This window comes from Neophocaena asiaeorientalis, unplaced genomic scaffold (genome assembly GCF_003031525.2).
Source record: "Neophocaena asiaeorientalis asiaeorientalis breed wild unplaced genomic scaffold, Neophocaena_asiaeorientalis_V1.1 scaffold43, whole genome shotgun sequence".
In the NCBI taxonomy this organism is placed as follows: Eukaryota; Metazoa; Chordata; class Mammalia; order Artiodactyla; family Phocoenidae; genus Neophocaena; species Neophocaena asiaeorientalis.
In genome coordinates this window covers 9756635-9773600 of record NW_020173674.1, presented here as the reverse complement: position 1 = coordinate 9773600, position 16966 = coordinate 9756635, and the positions used below count along the sequence as shown (strand labels likewise).

Sequence of the window (16966 nt, the reverse complement as noted above, 5' to 3'; positions counted from 1 at the left end):
TCTTGGGTTCCCTCGGCGAGCGCTGGCTCCGGGGCTGGTCGGGTGGGAACGCGGGGCGCGAGCCCGGCGCCGGGACCCCGCTCTGGTGGCACCTTGGCCCCGCCCCTCCCTCCCTCTGCCTGATTGGCAGCCGCACGCGCGTCGGGGGTTGCCAGGGCAACGGGTCTCAGTGGCGAGTCAGTGCTAACCTGAGCCAGTCGGCCTCCGGCGGAGGGAGCAGGGGAGGCCGGAGGGCGGACGGCGGAGCGCGGCCCGTGGCGCGCGGCGGCTGGGCCCCAGGAGGGCGCCTCCTCCCTGCCAGGCACGGCCCCCCTCCCGGCGCAGGGGCAGGCCGGGGCGGGGGGCCCCGGAGCCGGCGCGGCCTTGGCCCCGTCGAGGAGGCCGGGGGTTCGCGAGGGCGGGGCGATGCCGGGCGGCGGCGGCGGCCCCGGCCGGGGCCCGTGACCATGGGCATAGCCGAGTCCACGCCGGACGAGCTGCCATCGGACGCGGAGGAGCAACTGCGCAATGGCGAGGAGCAGTTGGAGCTGAGCGGGAGGCGGCTGCGGCGGCTGCCCAGCGCCGTGTGCGCTCTGAGCCGCCTGCAGAAGCTGTACGTGAGCGGCACGGGGCTGCGCGAGCTGCCCGAGGAGATCGAGGAGCTGCGCGAGCTGCGCATCCTGGCTCTCGACTTCAACAAACTCGAGCGCCTGCCCGACGGTCTGTGTCGCCTGCCGCGCCTCACGCGCCTCTACCTGGGCAGCAACCGGCTGCTGGCACTGCCCAACGACTTCGCGCAGCTGCAGAGCCTGCGCTGCCTCTGGATCGAGGGCAACTTCCTGCGGCGTTTCCCGCGGCCGCTGCTGCGCTTGGTGGCGCTGCAGTCGCTGCAGATGGGCGACAACCGGTTGCGTGCGCTGCCCGCGGAGCTGCCGCGCATGACGGGCCTGCGCGGCCTCTGGCTCTACGGCAACCGTTTCGAGGAGTTCCCGCCCGCATTGCTGCGCATGGGCCGCCTGCACATCCTCGACCTAGACCGCAACCGCCTGGGCGGCTTCCCCGACCTGCACCCGCTGCGCGCCCTGCGCGTCTTCTCCTACGACCACAACCCGGTCACTGGGCCCCCCCGCGTCGCCGACACGGTCTTCCTTGTGGGCGAGGGCGCCGTCGAGCGCATGGCCGAGCGCGACGAACCCACGCCCCGGCCGCCGCCCAGGCGCCCAGCGCGGGTCTTTGAGGATGAGGAGGAAGAAGACCTGCTCATAGGGGGCGGGAGCTCCCGGGCTCTGGGGCCCCCCGTGGACAGCCTCTGCGCCCTGGAAGCAGCTCCAGGACTGGGCACCTGAGCCTGTGCTCTAGGTGTTTGGGCCTCGGCCACTCTGGGAGGAGGGCCTCTGGGAAGGTTTGTGGGAACGGTGGGTCCCTACTTGAGGCAGGGAAGGGGTCTCTTTGGGCAAGCTGCCAGGGACAGGCAGGCCTGGGGGGTCATCTTCAGACATTCCAGGGTAGTGAAAAGACTGCCTACTGGCTGGTCTCTGGGCGGTCTTCAGGCCAAGAAGTCCCGGTTCCGTCCAGTTCTTATAGCTCCGTCTGGTCCCTGATAGAGTCACTGACAACACAGTAGTAAAGGCACCAGCTTCTTCCTGGAACCAGGGTCACACTGACCATGGAATCAACCCCTTGGCTGAGTCTGGAGGCTCAGGGCACCCAGCAACCTGGAGTCTGGGTCTTCTAGGTCCACCCTTTCTGGCGCAGGAGCCGCTACCTCTGGTGTGGACCACATGCCTGCTTGAGGAAGAACTGCCCCCAGAAGAAGGCCCGGCCCAGGGGCAGGGGCTTGGAGTTGGGGCTGGTGCCCAGGACAGACAGGTGTGGGAAACCGGGATTGGGGCCCTAACACCATAGCTGCCCTTGTTCCTCCACCGGGGATCATGGTACATACCTCCCTCCCCAGGTCCCCTAAATTCTGTGTGGGGGAAGGGGGGACTCAGAAGGCAAGGTCTCTGCCCTTGCCTTTCACTCTGTTCTCTTCTTCCAGCCTGTGCCTGGAATCTTGCTGGGAAAGAGAACATTCCCTCCCTTCCCCACAGCCTGAGCCTTCCAGCTGTCAAGTTTGAAAAGAAGCCACTGTGCCTCTAGGGCCTCCTGCACTGGAGAGAGAGGCTCTCTACTCTGGGCGGCTGCTCCAGTGTAGCCGCTGCCTGTACTCTCCATTCCCTTAAATGGGCACCATCGGGGTGGCTGACATGGCGTGGGGCATGGGACGAGCACTGAGTGCCTCCACTCCGTCACCAGGACAGCCTCCGGGGGTGAGGAGTGAGGCCTCGCTCTGCAATTCCCAGGGCCAGATCTTTCCCATCCAAGCAATAATGGGAGGAGGGCCCAGGGCCAGGGCTGCTCAGGGACACTGTCGGGGGCAGGCCCCCCTCCATGGTAGCGTTTTCTTTAGGAAGAAAAAAAAAAAACTGGCTGTAAACATAAATTATATTTCTCGGAGAAAGAATGTGCGTTTCCCACATGCCTGTTTATTTATAAGCCCTGGGAGCACTGGGTCCCGTTGCTGTGGGGACCGTGGGCTCCCTCTGGCACTGCCCTCTGTCCATGTGCTCCAGCTCTGTGTCACAGTGGCCCTGGCCAACTGTTGTGTCCTGTCTGGGGAACAAGAGCTTGTCTTCAGTCACAAACGGCTTTGGCTGCGCTCTCGTCTGGCTGTATCGTACTCTCTGCCACCTGGCCACCGCCCCTCACCCCCAGTCCCCCTTCCTTGGTCTTCTCCAGCTTAATTCTCAAATTCCTGACTCTTAATATGTTTCTGAATCTCAAGCTTGGCTGACCTTTCTCTGTTCTTTCACTGGCACTGACCCCCATCCTCCCTGTCTGACTCTATTCTTCCCTCTTTCCATCTCCCTGGCTCCATTTTCCTCTCTCTGTCTCTCCCTCTTAGTCTTTTTTTTTTTTTTTTACTCAGTCATTACTTTCTCCCCTCATTGTTCAGAAAAAAAAGAAAGTATAAATATTTAAAGAAAGAGAGAAAATTGTAAAACCTCAAGCCTAGAGGCCCATCTCCCTTGAGAAGATGCTGCCAGGCCACCGTCACCATGGCAACAGGGATGATGTCATTCAAGGCCCAAAGGTCAGGCCTAGCCCAGCAGCTCTGCTGGCCACTGGGCTGGACCTGGGGGTTAGGAGGAGGCTGGGGATAGATCTGAAGGAGGCAGCTTGGGAGAGTGAAGGCCTCCAATGGACAGAAAGTGCTCTTAGGGTGGGAAAGATTGGAAGCTGCCTCCTTCTCAAGGAGGAAGAGGAGTGCGGGGGTTGGCTGCAGACCTTGTTACCCCCAGGGCTCCTCAGGTGCCCATGCTCCCCCTGTTGAGGCTCCATCAGGGCCAGTGGTCCCTCCTGGGGTCTTGGAACTTGCAGGAAGGAACTTGAGTTCTCAGTCACTCAGGTGGGGTAGGAGTGTCAGCCATCCAGACTGTCCTCTTGCCCCGTGATTCCTATGATGGCATATTCCCCTGGGCCTAGAATCAGAAGGCATGGATTTCAGTCCTGGGACTTCCCTTGTGGCACAGTGGTTAGGAATCTTCCTGCCAGTGCAGGGGACATGGGTTCGATTCCTGGTCCGGGAAGATCCCACGTGCCGCGGAGTAACTAAGCCCGTGCGCCACAAGAGCCACAACTACTGAGCCTGCGAGCCACAACTACTGAAGCCCGCGCACCTAGATCCCGTGCTGCGCAATAAGAGAAACCACCGCAATGAGAAGTCCTTGCTTTCCGCCACTAGAGAAAGTCTGTGCGCAGAAACGAAGAACCAACACAGCCAAAAATAAATAAATAAAAATTAATTTAAAAAAAAAAAGAAAGCATGGATTTCAGTCCTAGTTCTACTATTGACCGAGAGGTCTTAAGCAAGTCATGGCCCTCCCTGCCCCCCAGGCCTCAGTTTCTCCACCTGCACACAAGAAGCTGCGTTTATTTAGAGCTGTTGCTGCGGCTCAGCACTCCACGCAACTGGTGCCTTTCCGCCTTCCCTTTATGCAAATCTTAGAGGTGGGGAGAGGGGTGCAGGGGAGCCACAGTTATCCTGAAATCACTACCAGCCCAGGTTCCCTTCCTCTCTCTGGTCTGTTTCCCTGTGCCTCTTCCCCCGTCGCACTCCCCCGAGGACTCGACTCTAGGTCCGGGCAAAGGCCCTGTGACAAGTCCCCCTGGGCCCTCCCGAGGCACACAGGGCTGTGCCTTTTTGCATTGTCAAGGACGGCACCCTTAGCCACAGCCGCTCACCAGCCAAGCAGGGCTGCTGAGGCTGAGTTTCTCCGCAGGGAAGGAGGAGAGAAATGTGTTACGGGCCCGGGAACCAGCTCTGCTGCTGGCTTGCTCTTCACATCAGGAGCCGCTTTCCCTTGGGAAGTTAGAGAGTTGGGTTAAAGCGGGCGCTGATGCCTGGTTCGAGAGCGCTCTTGAGGGTCTCTCTCTATTTCAGTCTAAGAGACTGGGGGGAGACTAGGATAGGAAAGGAGCTGTTGCCAGGGAAGCTGGGCGTCACAGCTCTCCTTGGTGATGAAGAGAGCACTGCCTGTTGGGGAGTTCTCACTTGGCCTTGGGGCAGCAGGGAGAAAGGGAGATGACTTTTGTAGGGGCACTTGTTAACAGTGGCCACATCGACAGTTCCGCACGTTGTTGTGGGGGACAGTCAGGGGTGGGTGGGCCATGGGGGAGCAGGACAGAGGCCAAGGGAGTTGGCAGATCAGACCAGGAAGGCAGGCTGTGAGGACTGTGATGAGACCAGAGCAGAGGCAGCGATGGGGCAGGGGACAGGCCTGGGGAGCTAAGTCACTTGCCCATAAATGGGTGTTAGGCCTCCAATGCCCAATCCTCTCTGGACCTCCATGGCTGGTGGTCAGGTCTGGGTGTAGAATACGGGGGAATCGTAGCCTGGCTTCCTCCCGGGGCCTCCCAACAGCCAGACGTGCTGGCCGGTGGAGCAGCAGAGACTGGATCCTTTCCTGGCTCATTACCGCCATCCCCCTCTTCCCACCCACACTCAGGGGCTTCGGAAAGCAGGAGGACAAGGTGCTCGGGACCTGGGGGCCCTGCCCAGAAGCCCCTCCCTCGCACCCAATGCCACCGCATTGGCTTGCTCAGCCATCGCCCCAGAGCTTCCTTAAGACACCTGGGCACTCTCGTTCTGAGGATGGACGTTTATTAGCACACCCGAGTGTGCTGCACAGAACATGTATTCAGACAGGGGTCCCTGCCCAGGGGGGCTCACAATCTAAAGGTGACACCACACATACACACAGGACACAGACACAGAGAGCAGGGCAAGGGACACAGATGGTTGGGGAGACGCGGGCTGGGGCATGTGGGGCGCGTTCAAGCGTTGTCCTTCTTGTTGTCTTTGTCGGGGAGGGAGAGGAGAGCAGGACGCGGCCTGAGAGGGCCTTCCAGAAAGCAGCGGAATCCGGGAGGGACTTGCAGGAGAAAGAACACCAGAGGCCCCTGGCCCCAGGCACAGGGAGGGATGGGGAGTCTCTGCAGGCATGGATGAAGAGAGACCCCACGAAGTGAAGGCAGTAGATATAAAAAGGCCAGGAGGAGGCCTGGAGCCCGTGGCATGGGGCTACCACCTCTGCCAGGCCGAGCTGTCCTGCTTTCAAACCTAGATTTTCCAGAGCGAGCCTGAACAGAAGCCTGGCAAGGAGTGCTCGTGAGGTTACCTCCCAGACCCTAGGGCTCCCTCCAATCTCTGAGCCAGAGAGCAGAACCTTTTAACGGGACATTTAAACCAGGCTGTCGGAAATTCATGGGGCAGAAGGGGAGAGGGCGGGCAGCTTCAGGTGGGGGTACTTAGTGCAGGAGGCACCGTGGCCCCTTCACTCGGAGTGGGCAGGGGACACACGACAACAGAGGGCACTCGTTTCTTGTGTGCTTGCAACAGATGTAGCACCTTCCTTCTGAAGCACCCCGAGAGCTGTCAGGCCTCGGCTTCTCCTGGGCTGTGTGTGGGAGGGAAGGGGAAAGGGCTCGGATGATTATTGCTCTTCTGTGGACGGAGTGAACTGACACCAGGAGGAAGGAACTAGCTTGCCCAGGGCCACTGTGTCTGGAGAAGGAAGACACTGGGGCCCAGCTTCCCAGGTCCTCAGATTAGGACCGGCCTTGGGTGTTTTTGAGTTGGAGGGACTTTTACAATCCTAAAGGATGAAACCAGAAGAGGATGGAGAGAAGCCACAGGTCCAGCCAACAGACCCAGAGCTTCGCAGGGAACAGGAGGAGGAGGACGTGCTGGCCTGAAACCACAGTGGCCCAGCCAGAGTTCAGGTGGTGGTGGGGAAGGTGGAGGGTCTCCCTTTGATTTGTCTGACCTGCCTTGGAGGGTGGTTCCCCTGGGAACTGAGGAAGGGGATGTCGGGCCGGGTGAGCTAGAGGGGCCCCCCCTCAGGCCCCGAGGAGACTCCACTCCCAATAAGCCTTGCTTTAGGCCTGATCCAGGGGGTATGGCTGCTCCTCTGATTTCTGGGTAGCTGGTAGGCTCATATGCTCCACCTGCGGATGGGCTGGAAGGGCCTCATCACCCGTGAAGCCAAATCTCAAAGGTGACAGGTGAGGGGAGATGCAGCCCCAGGCTCCCCATCCCCTCACCCTACTGCTTCTTCCCCTGGAAGGAGAGGGAGAGCTGGGACCCACGGAGGAAACAGCCAAGGCCCTACTTTTTCACGATCCTTTATTAATCAGAACAGGCCTTGCCACAAAAAGCAGGGCCCATTCCCACAAAAATATGATTTTGCAAAGAGGAAATCTTGCTGGCTTAGAGGGTGCGTGTGGTGGAAAAATTTTGTATGCTTCTTTTTTTCCTTTTTTTTCTTCAGTTTTCCTTCATTTCTCTTCGTTGCACATTTTTTTGTGATAGTGGGTTGTTGTTGTTGTTTTTATAAAACGCTTGCACTCAAGGACTCAAACACAGTACAAACAGCGACCACCAATCCCCACCCCTGGGACCCCAGAGGGGCTGGGGACTCTGGGGCTTCCCTTGGCTTTTTTTGTGGCTGTTTTCCTTGTCCCTTCCCTGGCGTCTGGCGCCGGTGGGCAGGTGCGGGGCCCTGGAGTAGGTGGAATTTGTACAGCAGTTACGTGGGGAGATGGTCACAAGAAAGGATACCTGAATAAGATAACGACTAAGTCTAGAGCGCCCACAAAGATGGCAGATGACCGCTCATGAAGGGACCGGGGACACAGTGGAGAAGGGATAGATGGGCCCAGGCAGGCCTCAGCTATCCCTGGAGGCTCTGTGGGGGGAGGGGAAGGCGGGCCTTGCCTTCAGTCTACGGTAATAATACTTTACTCACGGGTAGCACCTTCAGATCCTCCTGCCTCCACCCCCAGGTCAGGTGACAGCGGCCTTACAACCTCCCCTATGAGGTAGGTGAAGCATTATTACCATCATTTTACAGATGGGGAAACTGAGGCCCCGGAAGTGTGGGTGATCTGTCCAAGGTCCTAGGATGGTGACAGGGCACGAGGGCCCTCCCCCCACCCTCAAGTTCCCCCTTTCCTTGTTCTTCTATAGCCTTAGACCGCCCCCGCCCTCACCCCATACCACCCGCTGCTTCCCTTGCTAGCCCACGCTGCCCTTGGCCCACCACTTGCCACCCCTCCCCCGCGTCCCAGAGCTCAGGGTGCCTGTCGCGGTTGGAGAACCCCAGGCCCGGTTCATCGACGCGCCTGGGTGGGGTCAGATTTGGAAGAGGCACGGCCTGGAGACGCTCTCTGTGTGTGATTGGCTAAGAGCTTCGGGGACCGGGCTCGGAAAACGGGGATGCAGTTGCCCCGCCCACTCAATGCAAGTTGGTTCAATCCCCGAGCGAGCGCTCTGTAGCAGACACCGGGACCTGGGACTAGGCTCGCTCTCCCACCGGCCTCCGGCGTGGAGGGGCACAGGATTCCAGCTAGGGATGGAGGATGGCAGATCCCCTCCGCTTCTCAAAGCTTCCAACACCACCCTTTCTTCGCTTCCACTGTCTCCGGGGTCGCTGCCCTCCCGTCCCCGCTGGGGGCTGGTTCCCCAGCCTGTCCGATAAGGACCGTGCCGTTGGGGCAGACCCCCATTTTAAGCAAAGCTACAATATGGAAAAATTGGGATTTACAAGGAATGTGGGTGACTATTTGCTTTACGTTAGCACTCTTCACGCTACAAAACGATTCACGTACTTCGATTGATATTCCTCTAGATCCTTGGGGTTAGGGAGTAGGGGCGGGGCGGGGGGCGTGGGATTCTAGGCAGGAAACTTTTGATACGGGCAAAAATGTGAGCGTCTACTGCACAGAGCAGAACGCTCAGCTCAAAGGGAAGTCTACTCAAGGAAGATGGTTCCCGACTGCCTATGCTTTTGCCGTGCTAAGTGGGGGACCCTTTCCAGAGTCTCCTTCCTGGGGTGTCAGACCCATCTGGGGTTGAACTGTGCTCCCAGACCTCGTCCACAGGCTGTAGTGTCAGGGCGCCACCTCGCGGTGTGTGCCAGGAATGTCAGGCCCAGGCTCGCGGACCCCTAGATGTGAGGCTGTCACCGGCTGTCTTGCATCAATACCGGGACCGGCGTGGGGGTGAGTGGGCTTAAGCAGGGATCATCCCGAAATCTGCTGCCTCCAAGGGGATGCCAGTTCTCGTCTCTGCACGAGCTGAGGCAGAGGAAGCACAGCTTCTTTGTGTGGGGGCAACCCCAGAACTCACAGAATCCTGGAATGTTCCCTGCTCCCTCTGCCTGAACTGAGAGGGGCAGAAGGAGCTGCTCTGAGGGGCCAGGATCGGCGGGGAAGGTGAAAGGAAAGCCCTGGAGAAGGCCAGGTGTTGGCAGATCAGAGACCACGACGGAATGAAAGGGAAGGTCTATGAGCACAGGGGATGGAGGGGTGGAGGCGCGTGGCTGGGGGGTCTGCACAGAGACGAGGAAAGGGAAGGAAGCTGGAAGGCGTGGCAAACGTTGCCCGCGTGGCTGGGATACGACATCTGGGAAGGCTGAGGGTGCCTTTGGATGAAGGTGTTAGGGAAGAGAGCTAGTGGGGGCTTGGGACCCCTGAGACAGAAGTGAGCAGGGGAGTCCTGGTGGAATGTGATACACACGGTGGGTGCCTAATGTGACGGAATTGCTGGGGAAGGAGCTAGCGGAGTTCTGGGGGGCGGGGGTGGGGCAGAAGGAGGCAGCCCAGCTCTCAGCCCAGCTCCTGCCTGCCCCCTCTTCCCCCCCAACTTCCTCCATCCCTGCCTCGCCCCGCCCCCGCCCCAGCTCTGTGCATTGACTTCTCAGCCTCCAGCCCTACCTCACTTCACGAAACCCTCTCTGCATCGTCTTCAGCACTGCGGGCCCCAGGGAAACAGGGAGCGAGTTCCCCCACCCGCACACACGCACACACGCACACGTACACACACACGGTGGACACAACACAAGTACACAGGGCTGCAGCTCCAGGACCCCGGAGCGGGCTGTATACTATCCTCGGTAATCAGGGCCCAGCCGGCACCTGAAACTGCCCTGGAACACGCCTCTCTTGGTCGGGCCGGGGCCAAACGCCTCAACCTCCCCTCTCCTGGGCCCACATTGCGGCCTGGGGAGGGGGTGGCCTTTCTCCACTCCAGGCACTGCCTTAAAGAAAACGGGGGACCGTGCCCACCTGGCGGGCCTCTGGAGGGATCTGCTCGTCTGCCCGTCTGGCTCTCGTGCTCCGCCCCCCACTTCTTTAGTATCGGCAAGTCAGGAAGGAAAGGGGCAAAGCAGGAAAATGGCTCCCAGAGCCCCTCCACCAGAGCTGGACCGGTGGGGAATGGGGCTGGTTCTCCCGAGAAATGGGGCTGGATTCCTGGGACCCCTCCCTGGCCCAGCCCTCAGGATCCTTCCCTCACCCATGGCAGGGGGGCCAGGCCAGGCATTGTGCATAAAGTGGCGAGGGCATGATGGGGACCCAGGCCCTTGGCCCCCTGGGCCTCCCGTGGCCCCATTCAGGCCTTCAGCTGGTGCCACTGAGCCACAGGCTGCCGGGGACGCGCAATCATGTCCTTCCAGTGTTTCACCTCCCCGGGCCCACTCTTCCAGGACAGGTAGATCTGGGGAGAAAGGGAAGAGGACGGCATTAGTGGCACTCTCTGAGGCGTCGCCCCTGCGTCATTGTGGAAACGGAGTGTCAATGGTGGTGACACTCCATTTCCACAATGGCCTGTGATCATGGGGACCAAGGGGCTTCTGCCTGCAGTGACAACCTACCCCACAGAGGCCCCCCTCTTTTCCTTGTTGTGCCTCCCCTCGGGAGCCTGGGCATGCCTGGCCCTTCCGAATTGGACTCCCAGACTCTCCTGTGGTTTGGGATTGATGGGGATGGAGGCAGTTCTCTCCCACACCCTTCCCTCCCCCACCTGTTGGGCACGGCCTACCTCTCCTTACTGACAATCACTCCCACCTCCTGGGCACTTACTACACACCAGACACTGAGCTAGGGACTTTATATACATAGATCATCAAATCCTTACCTGTGGGGCAGGTATGTTATTATCCCCATTTTACAGATGGAGAAACTAAGGTACAGAGAGTTAAGAGACTGACCCATAGTCACAGGATTTATGAGTGGTGCAGAGGGATTTAAATCTAGGTCTTTGGGGCTCTATACTATCGGCCCAAGCCTACCTGCCTCTGTGTTAGGGGCCTCACAGCTTCGGAGGGCTGTGTGCATTATCCCCGGGCTGACACCAGCCTTGTGACTGTAGCTAAGAGCTAATAGGGCTCTCTAAGCTACCCAGACCAAAGTGAGAACAAACCCACCTTCCCCTTGGTTCAGACAACAGAAGGTAGGACTGTTTCAAAGGGAGCTATAAGTGGTATCCAAAGAATACGCAACTCCAAAAGGCTAAGCTTCAGAAGAGCTTAGAAATAGGTACGGTTACTTGGCCTGAGCTCGTCAAGGAAGGGCTCAGCAGGTCCTGCTAAGAACACATAGTCCCACTGGGGTGTAGGTGACGCTGTGCTGGGGACCTGTCCCACTTGTGACCACAGGTCGGCAAGTCATACTCCCTGGGCCTTGCTGGATGGGAGGCAGGGCCAGCTGCTTCTCTTCCACCCCCAGTAGCTAGGCTCTCCATTCCTATCTGTCTGAGAGGTGTCTCCACCTCGGCCCCCTTCCCTGTGGGCGCCCAGGTCACCCCTTCCCATTTCCCTCATACAGGGCTGTGCCCTGTGTGATCCATGGTCTCCCCTCACTTGCTCCTGACATCTACCCCTCCCCTCCGCCTGCCCTGATCACTGGCTTCCTGCACTGTTCCTGGTCAAACTTCCAAGCCTAAATGGACACACATGCCCTTACTAAGAACTTTTCAAAAACAACTTTCATCATAATAGTAGCTGACATATACGTTCCAAGTTCTGTGCTAAGCCTCTCACCTGTGTTATTCAATCCTCCCAGCATACTGTGAGGTTAGGATCGTCTTACTCTCATTTCAAGAGGAGGAAATGAGGCTCATAAAGGTTATGACTGTTAAGAGGTGGAACTGGCACCTGGATCCAGGTAGTATGACTATCAAGAGCGTACTCTCAACACTAAGCCATAAACAAACACAGGAATAGACATTTCAAAGTAGAAAAGCGGATGCGGTTATGTCACAGAATCGTATCCTGCAAAAACTCAAGGCCAGGCATGGATTTGGGGTTAAAATAGGACGAGGAGAGGTCACTTTCCACAAGGAGAATGTCCACGTGTCTCAGGCAATTCTTACGCCACCCTGTGAGGTGCTGTAGGGTTGGTACTAGTAGCTCCATTTACAAATGAGAACGCTGGAGCTCACAGAGGCAAGTGACTTGCCCAAGGTCACTTGGGCAACTGACCTTGGGGAACCAAGATGAGGTGGGAACCAAAGCCAGGTCTTCGGAGCCTGACTACAGCTCTCAATACTTGCCTCACGCAGCTCACCCTCTACAGACGGGACGCTGGGTGACATTGCTCTGATGTCCTTACCCTGTCAGAGGGTCCTGTCCAGAAAACCCTCTTCTGGGGATCCAGGGCACTTTTTCCTACCACCTCCTTCTTTCCCTGCTCTTCCAGTGGTCTGTCCTGAAGTGGTGGACCCACAGTAGGACACTTAGGGAGAATCTCGTCCAATCCTCTCATTCTGAGATGAAACGGAGGCCCTGACAGGGGAAGGGACTGACGCTCTCTCTCCTGCTGTCCAGCCCTGTGCTCATCTACTACCCCGGCTGCTTCTTTGGAGAACAGACCCTTGCTGGGTGCCCCCCTACCTTGCCAATGACGTCGTTGCGGCTGAGCTTGTCCTTGTCCATGACGGTGATGATGATGGTTGTCTCCCTCAGCTTCTCCGTAGGGATGTCGAAGGCAAAGGACTCGTTGAAGATGGGGTTCAGGTTCCTCTTCATTGTCACCGTCTTCTTCTTCTCCACCCGCTTGTCCTTGTACATTAGCCACACCTTCACATAAGGGTCTGGGGGACAGGTGGGGGAAGGGTCAGAGGAGCAGCGGGGGGAAGCTGGGGCTGCGTGATTTCCCCAGAGGGTGAGGAAAGCCCTAAGGAAGGAGGAGCGGGGATCTGGGGGGTCAGCAGATGGAGGGGCCGCAAGGGGCCTCAGCCATCACCTAGCGCCCTTCCGTGAACACGAAGGAGAAGACTGAGAGGCCAGGTCTCACCCGAGGTCACGGACAAGTAGTGTCGGACCTGGGACTAGAACCCAGGCCTCCCCACCATCGTGTTTGCTTTCTTCCTGATTCTGGGAAGGACAGTATCCAAGATGCTGCTGACCCTGAGGGTGCTCCAGAGACAGCACCAGGGCTCTAGGGTAAAGGAGTTGGGACTGGAGGTGGGGCACGGGGGACAAGGGTGAGGGCCACAGGCAGGACCCTGATGTCCACATGCAGTGAGACTCCCGTGCGCCAGAAGCTCCCTGGCCCGTCTGCCCTCTGCTGCGGGAAGCGCCAGCACCTGACGTGCCCCCGATGTCCATGGCTTTGAGGTTCCGGGCTTTGATGATGTTCACGATGATGGAGTTGGCAGAGGGGTTGTAGCAGAGAGACAGGAGCAGCTCCCCTCGGCTCCCCTGGGAGGGACAAGTGGAGGGGTGAGGCTGGGCCACTCCTCTCAGCTCCCCTGGGAGGGAGAACAAGAGGGCTGTGGGGACAAGGGGAGCCCGCCCCCCCCCCCGCCCCAGGACCCCTCCACTTGGACCTGGGTGCTTACCCGCCCCCTCTGTCTGACACGGATGCACACCTGGTCTCCCCTCATCTGGCAGGTCTGGGCCCTGCTCCCCAGGTTCTTTATCACAGCCCAGCCTCCCCTGAGATTGTGGGTGGGAACTGCTCTGTCAGGCCCGCCCACCTGCCCTGCCCCACCCCACCCATAACCTTCCCAATTCCCTGAGCTTGTGAGGGGACTAGGACCGGGCCAGGATCTGCCAGTCTCCCAGCCAGGACCCGCAGGTGGGGCCTTACACTCCCATCGCTGCATGGCTTCAGATCCTTCCAGAAGGTCTGCATCTGGGTCAGGTCCACCTTGTTGAGGGGGATGGACACCTCCCCGATGGGGTCATTGCGGCTGAAGCGGTCGTAGTCCAGGACCTGGAGGTAGAGGACCCTCTGCACCACCTTCTCGTAGGGGAAACCTGGGAGACAGACAGCACAGGGGAAGAGCAGGACAGAGTGGCCACACGGGGCCGGGGCAGGGCAACGCTCCTGGGCAGGAAGGCCCCGGGAGGAAGGGGAGGGCTGGCCCTGTGCCTTCCTGCTGCCACCCCACCTGGGTGTAGCCGGCAACACCCACGTTCAGACCCTCCTGAAATGTTAGCAAGGACTGTCGTGGTCTCATCTGTCTCCCTTGACAGTTCTGCGAGGTGGACGGTATCTTGTCCATTTTACGGAGGAGGAGACTGAGGCTCCGATGGCTTAACTTACCTGCCCAAAGTCCCACAGCTAATCAGGAGCAGACTGGGACAATTCATTCACTGGTTCATCACGGGTCCATCTCGGCGACTGGGCAGTGGCCCCCTTGCTCTCTGTGCAGCCCTGCCACTGCCAATCATTCTGAGACAAGTCTGGGCAAGTGGCCCTGCCTGAGATGGCCACAGCTGGCAGAAAGCAAGCCCCAGGAGGACTCAGGGCAGAGGGAAATGGCAAAGGCAAAGAAAAAGCAGTAGACGCCTGTCCTAGGACTCCGCGCTTCCCCTTCCTCCTCCTGCTGATGGACAGTCCTCCTGTCCTTCCTCAGCAGACCGGCAGCTGTCCCTGTCTCCACGGCCACCTCCCCGTCCAAGCTGCCGGTACCTCTTGCCTAGATGGTTGCAAGAGTTTCCAAACAGCCCTCCCCGCTTGTGTACTTTCTCTTACAGCCCCTTTTTGACACGGCAGCCGGAGTGATCTTTTAAAAATAGAAATCACATTATGATACTCTCCTGCGGAAAGCCTTTCAGAGGCTCCCAGTGCACTTAGAATAAAAGCCGTGCGCCTTGCCTTGGCTTCAGGTCCTTCCACAACTTGGCCCGCTGTCCTCTCCTTGCTCATCTTGTGACCGCTCTTCACTCAATGACCGAGCTCCAGCCACCCTGGCTTTTCCTGCCCCAGCCCCACCATGCCCCGTCCTGGCCTATCCTCTTCCATCAGGTCTCAGCTTTCTTTCCTGACGTGCCAGATGGGGTCAGATCCCGTGTTTTATACACTAGCACTTTCCTTTCGCAGCACTTATCACAGGCTGTACTAGAGATTTATGTTTCCTTGAATCTGACTCTCCCACTGGGCCAGCATTTCCAGGAAGGCATCTCTGTCCTCAACCACCGGATCCCAGCATCTAACACTGTTTCTGGCACACAGTAGGCGCTCGATTAAATATTTGTTAAGTGAATCAATAATTGAACAAATGAATAAATGCCCATGAAAGGGCATGGAGTGTGCTGGGCTGGAGCAGGAGATGAGGCCAGAGCGGAGAGCCAGAGGAAGGAGCTTGGATGGGATGGTAGACACAAGAGAGCCAGGGAAGGTCTGAAGCTGGAGTCACAGCCTTGGGAAGCTTAGTCAGAGGAGGGGCCGGCCTGGGGGGGCAGTGGGTGCAGGCCAGCCTGGAGGCCCGAGGTGCTGTGATCCTGAACCAGGGTGTGCGCAGGAAGAAGAGAGGATACTTACTACCTTAGCTCAACTGGTGGAGAAGATGAAGGGAGAGGAAGGGTTCTGGAGGATTCTCGCACCTTTTGCCAAAGACGCTAGAAGCACAGAGTTACCTCTCACCAGGGCAGGTGCACTGGAAGAGGAAATCCTATGTTCCTTCAGCCCCCAGACTCTGAATGCCTTCAGGGCCTCTTCCTTATATTGAGGGGGACTATGGGCCATGTCTTGCTCACCTTGGAGTACCCCAGGGACCTGTCCAGGTGACTTTCTTCTCTTTTTTTTTTGCCACGCTGCATGGCTTGTGGGATCTTAGTTCCCTGACCAGGGATTGAACCCGGGTCCTTGGCAGTAAAAGCACGGAGTCGTAACCACTGGACTGCCAGGGAATTCCCCAGGTGACCTTTGGCATCCATTCAGGTAAAATGCATGAGGACAAGTGTTCTGGAAAGGCTGAAGGCTCCAAGGGGTCCCTGCGCCTGAGTCAGCTCTCTTCAACACCAGAGGAGGCAGTCTCCTATCTGGCAAACTCCTGTTCATCCATCAGAACCCATCATGAATGGCCTCTCTTCTGGGAAATGTTTTTCAGCGCCACCAAGGGGAGTTTATATTGGGTTCTCGCAGCATCTGTCATGCAATGTATGGCTTAATTATCTACACATCTGTGTCCTCCAAGGAATGCCTTGAGGGTCACAATGGTGCCTCATTCTTTTCGTACCCCAAGTACCCAGGACAGTGCCCAGCCCATACTAGATGCTGGGTAAATGTTTGCAGAAGGGATCAGTGGATTGGGGCTCTGCCCATAAATTTCACCCCACCAGCTGGCTACATACACCTGCAGACAGCCAGCCAAGCCTCTCACTGGTTGTGCCATCTCTAAACCTGTTCCCATGCAGAACTGAGGAGGGAAGAAACGAGCAAGCACTCACTAGCTCACCCTCAATGATTTATTTAGTGGGTGAGCTGGCTGTCACTGTGCCAGCTGAAGGGGTGAGATATCAAGTGGCTGGTACACCAGATGGGGAAGATTCCCGATTCCCTGGGGCACACACTGTAGGCTCTGAAGAGCCAGGGCACCAGGCAGTTGGCGTTGTAGGGATTTATTCTCACTGGTTGAACACAGCTGTCAAGAAAGGTTAATGGTTTCTCTAAGTGGGGTCCAGGCACCCAAAGGGCCAGGGACAGAAATCACTCCCTGATCACACACCCAGTTTCCTGGTTACCTTGACTCCTCAGAGACAAGAGATAAAGATGGGCCTGCAGGAGAGAGGAAGGATATCTGCCTCTAGGACCCTGGGGCATGGTTCAGAGCTCTTCTTCCTGTGCATCTGGAGGGGCCTGTCCCGAATAGGGGGAGGGGTCAGAGAAGGGGAGCCGATGGAGTGTGTTTAACAAACTGGTATAAAGTGTTTTCTGGGTGTTGTAAGTGCTTTTACAATTCACTGAGTTGTTTAACCCTCACTAGTATCTTTATTTTACAGATGGGGAAACCATGGCACAGAGAGGTTCAGGAACTTGCCTCTGGTCACACAGCTAGTAAGTGGCAGAGCTGAGATTCAAACTCAGGCAGCCTGGGCCATGGTAAGAGCCTGGGCTCTTACCCACTACACTACGGTCACTGCAGGTGCCCCACCTCTGGATCCTGTGGCTGCCTTCCTTCCTTCCTGCACGCCTGAGGATGGGTCCTGTGTCCGGGCAGTGGCCCAGCTTTCCTCCTCGGCCTCTGGCTGTGATGCTGGCTCCACTCAGCCCTGTAACCTCATCCCAGCTGGGCACGGTACGCAGCAGGTTAACCGGGCCGAGTTACTCGCCTGTGTGTGTCGGTACACGCGTGTGCGCACGCCGGTACCTG

The 16966-nt window shown here is 58.1% G+C and overlaps 2 protein-coding genes across 2 annotated transcripts in view; one reads left to right on the top strand and one right to left on the bottom strand.

Annotated features, from left to right (window-relative positions):
- Window positions 1-333: 333 nt before the first annotated feature.
- On the top strand, window positions 334-2482 carry LRRC10B (leucine rich repeat containing 10B). The gene has a single exon (XM_024749102.1). The coding sequence runs from the start codon at window positions 447-449 to the stop codon at window positions 1323-1325; it is 879 nt and encodes a 292-aa protein (XP_024604870.1). The 5' UTR covers window positions 334-446; the 3' UTR covers window positions 1326-2482.
- A 6421-nt stretch (window positions 2483-8903) lies between these two features.
- SYT7 (synaptotagmin 7) overlaps window positions 8904-16966 on the bottom strand; it is a 40260-nt gene continuing 32197 nt past the window's right edge. Inside the window, exons 9-12 of the mRNA XM_024748525.1 lie at window positions 13456-13625; window positions 12950-13064; window positions 12255-12454; window positions 8904-10078 (exon numbers count right to left, since the gene is read on the bottom strand). Coding sequence (XP_024604293.1) covers window positions 9974-10078; window positions 12255-12454; window positions 12950-13064; window positions 13456-13625 — 590 coding nt within the window. The 3' untranslated portion in view covers window positions 8904-9973. The remainder of the gene's footprint in view (window positions 10079-12254; window positions 12455-12949; window positions 13065-13455; window positions 13626-16966) is intronic.

Coding starts and splice junctions, on each gene's coding strand:
- LRRC10B (XM_024749102.1), top strand. CDS start 447: ATGGGCATAGCCGAGTCCACGCCGGACGAGCTGCCATCGGACGCGGAG.